Source organism: Poromitra crassiceps (genome assembly GCF_964638095.1).
Source record: "Poromitra crassiceps genome assembly, chromosome: 17".
Lineage (NCBI taxonomy): Eukaryota > Metazoa > Chordata > Actinopteri > Beryciformes > Melamphaidae > Poromitra > Poromitra crassiceps.
Genome location: NC_139635.1, coordinates 3,213,241 through 3,223,912, shown reverse-complemented (window position 1 = coordinate 3,223,912; position 10,672 = coordinate 3,213,241). Strand labels below are relative to the sequence as shown.

General features: G+C 45.0%; 1 protein-coding gene across 1 annotated transcript in view; it reads left to right on the top strand.

The window, feature by feature from the left end:
- The window catches only part of tgs1 (trimethylguanosine synthase 1), a 50,870-nt gene that overhangs the window by 13,675 nt on the left and 26,523 nt on the right, over positions 1-10,672 (top strand). The window contains exons 6-9 of the mRNA XM_083653689.1: positions 624-716; positions 3,017-3,571; positions 5,039-5,174; positions 6,438-6,524. Coding sequence (XP_083509815.1) covers positions 624-716; positions 3,017-3,571; positions 5,039-5,174; positions 6,438-6,524 — 871 coding nt within the window. The remainder of the gene's footprint in view (positions 1-623; positions 717-3,016; positions 3,572-5,038; positions 5,175-6,437; positions 6,525-10,672) is intronic.

Below are 10,672 nucleotides of genomic sequence, written 5' to 3'. Positions count from 1 at the left end.
TCTCCATCGCCCGGCTCGACAAAGTGGTTCATGTCACCCAGGGCTTTTCTGAAGTTGAATATTTCTCAGCTTTTGAACGTGCTCGGCTCTGAGGGGAAAAAACTCGCTTTGAGGAGCGGCCACCTTTTGTGCACCTTGCGGATGTTTCCCAGTGCTTTTCATGAGGAAAGGAGTCGGACGCTGGAGCTCAGAAAAACAGCTCAGTGGACACACAGCCGAAGCCAGTTCTGACGTTGACATGTGTCAGCCTAGAACCAGTTTACTGCTTCTAATTCTCCACACATGTCAATTAGGGCTGGTATTGGCAAGAACCTCCCCTCATCACAATATGGAGTGGACAGATTGAGTCAAAACTATTTGATTTAACATTTCCATTCCAATTAATTAGAACAGTATTTGCCAGTTGCACACTGAAATAAAAAATAAAGTGCATAAGTATTCTTATTGTGTCACTGAACACACGGCTGTGCAAAAAATATCGACACAGTGATACATCACGATATTTTTCTGAAATATCGTTACAGTATTGCGGAAAAAACATTGCAATATATTGCCGTATTGATTTTATTGCACAGTCCTAATGTAAAGCAGCCAGTGTTGTGATGCTGTGTTTGTGTTACTAGTTGAGAAGGAGGAAGTGTCTGATCCACTGGATGACAGAGCAGGAGAGGAGGAGATTCAGAGCATCCACGACAGTGGCTGGGAAGCCTACTGGGGTAAGGAGTTAGGACATTTAACTTTGACTCCCAACACTATCAATCACTAACAATCACTACCAATCGCTATCAATCACTATCAATCACTAGGGATGGGCAGTGAATTTCAAATCTTCGAATAATCGTTTTTATTATCACAAGATCGACTTTTATTATTGAAAGTCGAAAATCGTTTATCGACAATCGTGTCTTAAAAAGTAGGTTTTCCCTTTTTTATGCCTCCGCCGGCGATAGCCAGGCCGGACGCATTATGGATCCCTCCATCCGTCCGTCCGATGTTCGTTAACGTGATATCTGAGGAACACCTTGACAGAATTTCATCGAATTTGCCTCAAACATCGACTTGAACTCCAGGATGAACTGATTACATTTTGGTGGTCAAAGGTCAAAGTTAAAGGTCACTGTGACCTCAGGAATGCCATTTTCTAGGTCGTTAATGCGTTATCTCAGGAACGCCTTGACGGAACTTTGCCACATTTGGCTCAAACATCCACTTGAACTCAAAGGTGAACTGGTTACATTTTGGTGGTCAAAGGTCAAGGTCACTGTGACCTTACGAACACAATTTTTTTTTACCGATAACTGACCCTCATTAGCGGATCATTAATCGGTTAACCGAAAAGATTAAAATGCGCTATTTGACTGTCTGTGACCCATTAAAATTAAACAATTACCATACGCTGATTTGGTTCAATCAGAATGTTGTGTATTATAACATTGCACCTGAAACGTGAGTAATGTATTACTCACAGTCACTGTATTATTCACTTCAGTCAGGAGCACCGCACCGGTGTGTGCTTTTCATCCACTCATCTCGCCGCTCAAATGCGCGCACAGGCAGCCTGCTGTCACCATGGACCGATTTCTGCCATTAAACATGATCTATTTCCCCCCGCTCTGCTTTTGCACAACACTCGTCTTTCTGCTTCAAAGTTTTCCACTTGCTGCGGGAGTTTTGCCACGGCTTATCGAACCGTTTCTCCCTCATTTTCCGCTGCTTTTCCAAAGGAGAAGACGGGTCACATGACGTGCAAATGCGGAAAAAGTGTTTCCATTACACTTTTGTGATAAACTGCTATATCGACACGTCTGAAAAACCACCTCCATGAGAGCGCAAAAACGTTTTGCGATATTTGGGAGGTTTTTCGAAATGTACTTGTTTCCATTACCCAATTTCTATTGCGATATTTAGATTTTGCGCATTTCTGAGGGTAATGGAAACACGACTATAGTCTCGTTTGCTAGCACCGCTTTGCAGAGCACACACTGTGGCAGGGGTGTGTCGAAATAGCCATGCTTATCTGTATTCTGAATGCATGTATCCTTTGTGAGGTTTGACAACATTTTAACTGGTTTAACTGCTACATAAATAAATGGCCATGTGGTAATTTTATATAAACTATAAATTGAATTTACAGAAAATATGCTATATCGTGATATATATCGGTATCGGGATATGAAATGACCTATATCGGGATATAAGATTTTGGTCATATCGCCCAGCCCTAATCTAGTGTATTAATTATCTTTGCTTTACTTTATTTCGACGCATCGATGCACGTTATGCAGATCGACGCAATTATGTAGTAGACTACGTCGACGTGTCGGGACAGCCCCAGATCCCATGAATGCTTCTCGAGATAAACCACTTTTTGTGTTTGACAGTAGGTGGCGATATGCCGAGTCTGTATGTGTGGGAGGGTGTTGGGGTGTCCGTGTGGGGGGGAGGGGGGGGGGGGGGGGGGGTGTGTGGTGGGTGTGACATGGTCATGAAAGTCAGCTTTCGCGACACAAAACGTGACGCAAATCGTGACTCACAGACAGACACCGCCCGTCCACCTAGGCAATTTTCATTATAGGATTTAAGTACTTGTGGCAAAAATACTCAGAAAGTGCCGAATCAGAATAAACACGTACTGTAGATGATTTTAATATGCGGAGGAGACCCTCTAACTTAGTGGTTCCCAAACTGGAGTACGCATAGCCCTAGCGGTATGTGGAGGTACTACAGGGGACTAGTGAGGGAAATAGGGGAAATGGAAAAATGTAAGAATAAATCAAGAAAATAAATGAAACATTCAAATAAATCACAAATTGCAACTTTTTCACTCTATTTATTATTTTGTAATGTTTCTTCAAAAGGTGGGTTGTCATTCATTCATTGCATCATAAAAATTATGGTATAGTTTTCTCTTGCAGTTTTCCAAGCAAAATGTTGTTGTAAAGGCGGTACTTGGATTCAGAAAGAGAAAGGGTGACCGACTGCACTAACTAGTGCTTTCTTTCATCTATTGGTAAAGCTCAACAGGGCAAAGACCTGCTGTGGCAAAGCTGGCTGGAGAAACATCCAGAGACCCAGCTGTCGTCCGCATCCGAGGACCCAGAAATGGTGATGCCTCCCTGGGATAACCCAGATACAAGGGCTTCCTGGGACCAACACGCCACAGAGGCCTACTACTTCTACTGGGAACAGTACTCATACTGGGCAGCCCAGGGCTGGACCACTGACCAGGCCATCTTGACTGGGAATACCCATGGAGAAGAGGGGGAAACAAACGCACATGACTGGTGGGATGGAGAGAGCCAACAGAGGGAGAAGGAAGGAGTGAAGGCTTCTCGTGTTGATATCGGGGTTTCTGATGATCTGACTGGACAGAATTGCAAGTTGGAGTTGGGCGCGAGCGATGTGGTTGATCTGATTGATCAGATGAGCATTCACTCAAAGGGAGTTGGCCAATGTGATGTCAGAGAGCAGCCAGAGGGTGTTGTCTGCGGGTCGGACGAACCTTGTGACGGCGGTGATGATCGCAAGAGAGCTGCTTCCTCTTCAACGCACAGCACTGCAGGAAATACAGGTAAGACAAGAGGGACTCAATGTATGGTGATGGCTATTGACAAACAAGCTTATACATGCTAGGCTTGGGCAGTATCCACATGTTTATATCCCACCAAAATATCTCAATGATAATTATCACAAATATTTAGGGCTGTCAAACGATTAATTTTCTTAACCGCGATTAATCTTGCGATTAACTATAGTTAATCGCGATTAATCGCATCTTTGTATTGCATGTTTAAAATGCCATTATTTTGCATTTCAAAGCATTTTTAATTCGATATTAATAATTCTTACCAGTGTGTCGTGATTGGGAATCAAATTAATGCAAATAAATGTACTTTGTGACAAATTTTTTGATTTATTTTCAATTCAATAGAAGTGCAAGCCTGATACATTAGGGTGGGCTGGTAGGGGGCAACTTTTCTGGCAGTATTTTGCCAGAGGTTGTGGGTTCGGGGATGGGGATTAAGTAGCATTATATTCTAATTTATAAAGAACGATTTGAAGCAGGGTGTAGAAGCCATTTCCAGAGTTAAGTGTAATGGGCATTGGGTACACCAAATTGTTCCAGTAGGAGTCAGCCACCAACTTGTGACAGGTTGACAGATATGGGAAGATGTCAATATAATGTTTATGTTTACATTGGGGGACCAACAACTTATTTTATTTACCTTATTGCACTGACAGATAATTTTATAATTTTACTAGTTTCAAATATTTGGGTTTTCAGGATGATTTCTTACACACACACACACACACACACACACACACACACACACACACACACACACACACACACACACACACACACACACACACACACACGTTGCTAGTTTCCAGGGGCACTATTGCTGCGGTGGCAGTAATTATGTTTTTCTTCTGCTGCTAGTTGAGTTTAGGTCATAAATCCAACCAAAACGACCACTGTGGCAGCACTTTTGCGGTGGTAGTGCCCTCGGAAACTAGTAACATCTGTAAATACATACATATACATGTACATATACAGTACATAGTACATGATTGAACTTGCCTGGGACTGCGTGAGATGGAGGAAACGCTCTGCAGTCGACTGATGATAATACATACATGTACATATATGTACAAGGCACTTTTGCTAATAATCGCATTAGTGGAAGTACGACAAACTTTTGCAAAGTTGTGCCTGAAAGGACACGAGCCAGAAGCCATCAGAGATAACAGGGCCATCGAGAAGCTATTTAATATGCAGTTTCTAGTTGTAAAGCAGCTGTCAGCTAGATAGTGCACAGAGGCCATCTTCCTTTTTGAATTAGTTTATCCTTCACCTCAACCACCTCTCCATAAAACTAGTTATTAAATCTATTTACATGGAAATCACTTAGTTATTTTCAGTCATTACTGTGTAATTAATTAATTGGGATTTGAATGCATTATTCCGCTTGAAATAGCGAAATAATCTCAAAGTATCCACCACATTCATTTGGGCTAAATTGTGGCTTTGTAGCTTCCCAGCAGGGCGGTGGCTGCCTGAGCAGTCAGAATGGGTCTGGAGATACGAGGATGTCTCGTGACAAAGATGACGGTGATGATGATGATGATGATGAAGGCCCAGGAGGAGGACAGGCTAAAGTCAAAAGAAGGTGAGCTTTGAATGTTTTATAAGCGAATTAACCAACTAATGCCGGGCTCAGACTACACAAATTCAGCCCGATATTAAAACCATTTGGTCGCGGGCGACACATTTCCAGCGCCGGGCCCAAATGTGAGCATCGGGAACGGTCGTGTCAGGGCGTCTGGGAGGCCTCACGACACCCCGATGAGAAAACTCACATGCCAGGGGGGCACGGTGGTGCAGTGGTAAGCGCTGTCGCCTCATAGCTCGAAGGTCCTGGGTTCAATTCCCCCCTGGGACGATGTGAACGCTGAAGGAATGCGTTCCCGTGAAAAAATGGGATAAAAAATTGGAGGGGGAAAAAAAAAAAACTCACATGCCAGACAGAGTCTGTTTGGCCTTTTCTCGCCGAGTTTGACAACTATTTATGACAAGTTCCTTTTGACTTCAGCTTGAAGTGCGGAGAAACACAATGCGTCCCCTCCCCGTAACCATAGCAACTCACTCACTCTCTGCCTGCCTGATGAGAGAGGAGAGAGATAGCCCCAACAGCATGCTGCGCGCTACACCATCTATTCAATTATATTGTAGGCTACAATATACATAGATAGATTTTGTAGCCTATATATTGTAGCCTGCTATTTCTGGCTTTCTGCTGTGGTGCTGTGCTGTCTGTCTTGCCTGCCCGTGCGCCCGTCAGTCATGTTTTCACTCCCTGAGGTTATCAATTATGATTTTGTTTTTCACTGTGTGAGAAAATGGACTTGTGGCGTGCGGGTCATTCCCGATGTTCTGCGTCAGAGTTGGCAGTCCTGGTCGGGATCAGACTTGTAGTGCTGCCAGTCTCCCGGTCAGGACATGTCACAAATTGATGGCAGAATGATTGCCTCACCTGACATGGTGGCATTGTGAAAGATAACAGAATATTGTGTAGTCTGAGCCCGGCATAACTGTAATAACTTCTATAGTCCATTTAAATCCACAATTTAGTTTTCAGATCCCATACAGTTCCCATTTGAATCCTTCTTTGCAAATAAAGCATTTACAGCTTCAGAATCCATTCAGTCAATCTCATGTTTAACTCAAAAGAAACAAGGTCCAATATTATGAGGTGAACCTTCTGTGAAATAAGCCCGGTAACAAGTTTCACTCTCTGACATATACGATGAATTTCCTTTTATGTGACATCTCTGTGTGTGTGTGTGTGTGTGTGTGTGTGTGTGTGTGTGTGTGTGTGTGTGTGTGTGTGTGTGTGTGTGTGATTGGGCCAATGGTGATTGTGTTTGTCCAGTCATGAGCTGGATGTGGAGGAGAATGCCTGTTTGACAGCTGAGGAGGCCTGGGATCAACTGGGACTCAAACGCAGCCCACAACCTGTGTAAGTCTCCTCAAACGCAGCCCACACCCTGTGTAAGTCTCCTCAAACGCAGCCCACACTGTGTGTAAGTCTCCTCAAATGCAACCCACACTGTGTGTAAGTCTCCTCAAACGCAGCCCACACTGTGTGTAAGTCTCCTCAAACGCAGCCCACACTGTGTGTAAGTCTCCTCAAACGCAGCCCACACTGTGTGTAAGTCTCCTCAAACGCAGCCCACAACCTGTGTGTAAGTCTCCTCAAACGCAGCCCACAACCTGTGTGTAAGTCTCCTCTAACGCAGCCCACACTGTGTGTAAGTCTCCTCAAACGCAGCCCACACTGTGTGTAAGTCTCCTCAAACGCAGCCCACACTGTGTGTAAGTCTCCTCTAACGCAGCCCACAACCTGTGTGTAAGTCTCCTCTAACGCAGCCCACACTGTGTGTAAGTCTCCTCTAACGCAGCCCACACTGTGTGTAAGTCTCCTCAAACGCAGCCCACAACCTGTGTGTAAGTCTCCTCTAACGCAGCCCACACTGTGTGTAAGTCTCCTCAAACGCAGCCCACAACCTGTGTGTAAGTCTCCTCTAACGCAGCCCACAACCTGTGTGTAAGTCTCCTCTAACGCAGCCCACAACCTGTGTGTAAGTCTCCTCTAACGCAGCCCACACTGTGTGTAAGTCTCCTCAAACGCAGCCCACAACCTGTGTGTAAGTCTCCTCAAACGCAGCCCACACTGTGTGTAAGTCTCCTCAAACGCAGCCCACAACCTGTGTGTAAGTCTCCTCTAACGCAGCCCACACTGTGTGTAAGTCTCCTCAAACGCAGCCCACACTGTGTGTAAGTCTCCTCTAACGCAGCCCACACTGTGTGTAAGTCTCCTCTAACGCAGCCCACACTGTGTGTAAGTCTCCTCAAACGCAGCCCACAACCTGTGTGTAAGTCTCCTCAAACGCAGCCCACACTGTGTGTAAGTCTCCTCAAACGCAGCCCACACTGTGTGTAAGTCTCCTCTAACGCAGCCCACACTGTGTGTAAAAGCGCTGACAGGGTTCTCCGCAGCCTCGACTTGGTGCCTTGCCGCCGACTAGCGGCGACAGTGAGACTGTGCATACTCGGCACGTTGGCTGCCTGCGGTACACCTCCAAAACACTAGGTGGCTTGTGGTACACTCATGTCTATTTAATGTTATCTCATGTTGTTTACCAAGAACTTGCAATCATGTCGGTGGGGGGACATTTTATTGTCCCTCTATTTCAAAACTCATTCCGGTGAGCCTGCAGAAGGCTTTGCTAGATGAGGGACAAGCATTGTTAAATGAGATTTTTTTTTTTTTTTTTTTTTTTTTTTTTGACTAGATTTGGGTGGAATTCGTTCCTCCTCGCCCCACTCCATTGCACAGCCGACTAACGTGAGGTGGAGCTTCATATAGTCTCTAGTTTTCTGGCTGGGCACGGGCCTTTGTGCCAACAAAACTGTTTTAAACATGGGGAATTCACACCGGCATGAACACGGTGTCTTTCGTATTTTCTGACATAGGCATTCATTTTGTAAAAAAAAAAAAAAAAAAAAAGTAAGTATTAACACATTGAATGCCAGCCATGTTTTCATTCCTGTAGGTAAGTTGTGCCAGGGGTGTTTTTGACGATTCTGGCTCATTTTAGAACAGCCGAGGATTCTTTTCTGTTAAGAATTCATGAACATCAATCATCTAAAAATAACTAATAGAATGTGTGCTTTCTCTGTCTAAAAGAGTTAGTTTGCAGAGTTAGTAGTTATGTAGATATTAGCCGTTGAGTACAGCATGGTTTCAGCGTCTGGAAATTTATTCAGAGATAAATGGCTTTTTGTGAAACAGTCACTTTAACCATTCATTTTTGGCATCAGTAAGACCGTCAGACATTCTAAACAATAGTTTTGAACAGTAATTTCCTCCATAACAACAGGAAACACCCCTCTCATTCAAACTCCTCCCTCCGTGTGTCTTCTCCTCCTTCCTCCTAACAGCGGGCGTGTGTGTGTGTGTGTGTGTGTGTGTGTGTGTGTGTCTCCAAACTCCTCCCTCCGTAGGTGTGGCTTTGCAGTGTTTTGTCACAGGCGAGTTTCTGTTGCCTCACAGATCCTAAAAAAAGAGAAGGGAATCGCAGGAGCGGGGAAGAGGAGAGGAGAGGAGAGGCGAGGGGGGGGGGGGGTTAGACACGGGAGAGAAATTCCTTCGCGATCCCCTTCTTCCAATCTTGAGGCAGCCTACTCCGCTCTGCTGCTGCTCCTCTGGGCTGCTGCTGCTGGCGGCTCTCGGGCAGTCTGGCTTACTGTAAAAACGGGCTCGTTCGGTTCTTGAGGTGTCGGCTGAGAGCTTTGAAGAAGCTTTTGCGATTCTGGTCTTATTTATGCGCAAAGGTACTCGAGTGTGTGTGTGTGTGCGCGCGCGTGTGTGTGTGTGTGTGTGTGTGGGGGGGAGGGGATCTCTGTCCGTTCTGTGTGTGTGTCTCGGGGCTCCTGACTGTAAAATCGCCAAGCCTGCTTTTGGTGTACCGTGGCTGTGGCTTCTCTCTGTATCTGTCGCCACTTAGTGGTCGGTAAAATAGATTACACACATGCTCTTGCTCCTATAATTATCTCGAAGATGTAAAAGGGGTTGATTGATGTACCACCGTCAAAAAAAAAAAATCTTTATGTAAGACGAGTTAGTCCGTCCTTGGCACTCAAGCGCTGGATTATGTAAGACGAATTAGTCCGTCTCTGGCACTTAATGTGTTAATATGATCGATAATCGATAATTGATCGTTAATTTTCACCGATTATCGATTTTGGAAAATTTTCAAAATGAACATCCCTAGTGTTTATTTTTTCGAACCACGGTTGATTTTTCAGAAATTCGCTTCCGACGTGTACACATCTGTGGCTGTGATTGACAGGTGGGTCAAAACTCGCATCGCAATTCCGTGCCGTATATTCGCATCGCTCTTGATGTGTAAGGACCTTTACTCTCAAACATAGCCCACACCCTGTGTAAGTCTCCTCAAATGCAGCCCACACCCTGTGTAAGTCTCCTCAAATGCAGCCCACATCCTGTGTAAGTCTCCTCAAATGCAACCCACACCCTGTGTAACAGTGAAAACACACCGCACGCGTCTCCTCCACGTAAGCTGCCATTCGCGACCTTGTGCGCAGCCAGTTTTCATTAGGACACCATGTTAACAGATCTGTCAGTCCACACCGAATTGCGCGCAGCTCCGCGGATGCTCAGGGCGCGCAAGATAGCCTGGATTTCTATTTTTGTGCGCGGCTGTCTGCGTCCCTGTCAAGCAGAACAGATCAGATCAGGGCAGACAGGAACTCCGAAATCGGACATTCGTCAAATAAAACCAATTTCAAAGTAAAATAATGTTTATTTACGTTGTTGATTGCCCCCTTTGGAAGTGTGAAAAGAGAGAAAGAGCAGTTGGAGAGGGGGAGCGGCTTCTAGGGGCTCGTTGCCTGCGGAGCAACAAGTAGAGAGCTAGGACTCGCCTTCTCTCTACAACAGCACACACTGGGAAAACGGGAGGAGAACAGACTTAAATATGATGCAATTGCATTTTATAACGCCGAAGGTAGCCATTAACAGTTATCCCAAACATATTACTTTATATATTTATGTCGTTATTTACTACCCATGATAACGAAGACAGTAGATCTGGGGCAAAATATATAGCGGACGAGCAGAGCGTGCAAAGTGAGCTGCGCTCTCTGTGTGAACACTTTCTGCGCCTTCTGCGCGGAAGTGCGCTGCGCGGCGCATGCGCACAAGTGCCGCGTACCGGTGTGTCCCCAGCGTGAGTCTCATCAAACGCAGCCCAAACCCTATGTAAGGCTCAAACGCAGCCCACACCCTGTAGGGGTGGGAATCACCAGATTCCCACGATACGATACTGAAACGATACTTGAGTCACGATACGATAGTATTGCGATACTGCGATATTTTCGATATTGCGATATATCGATATTGCGATATATTGAATATTGCGATATTTTTATATATTGCGATTTCTTACTTTTTCAACTGCAAATGATCTCCCCAAAGGAAAACTTTGTCAACATCTGGTTTATATAAGAACAATTTTTCAGTCTGTACATCTGACTTCAACCATTTTATTGCAGCAACATTGTCAAGTAGACAGACCAACA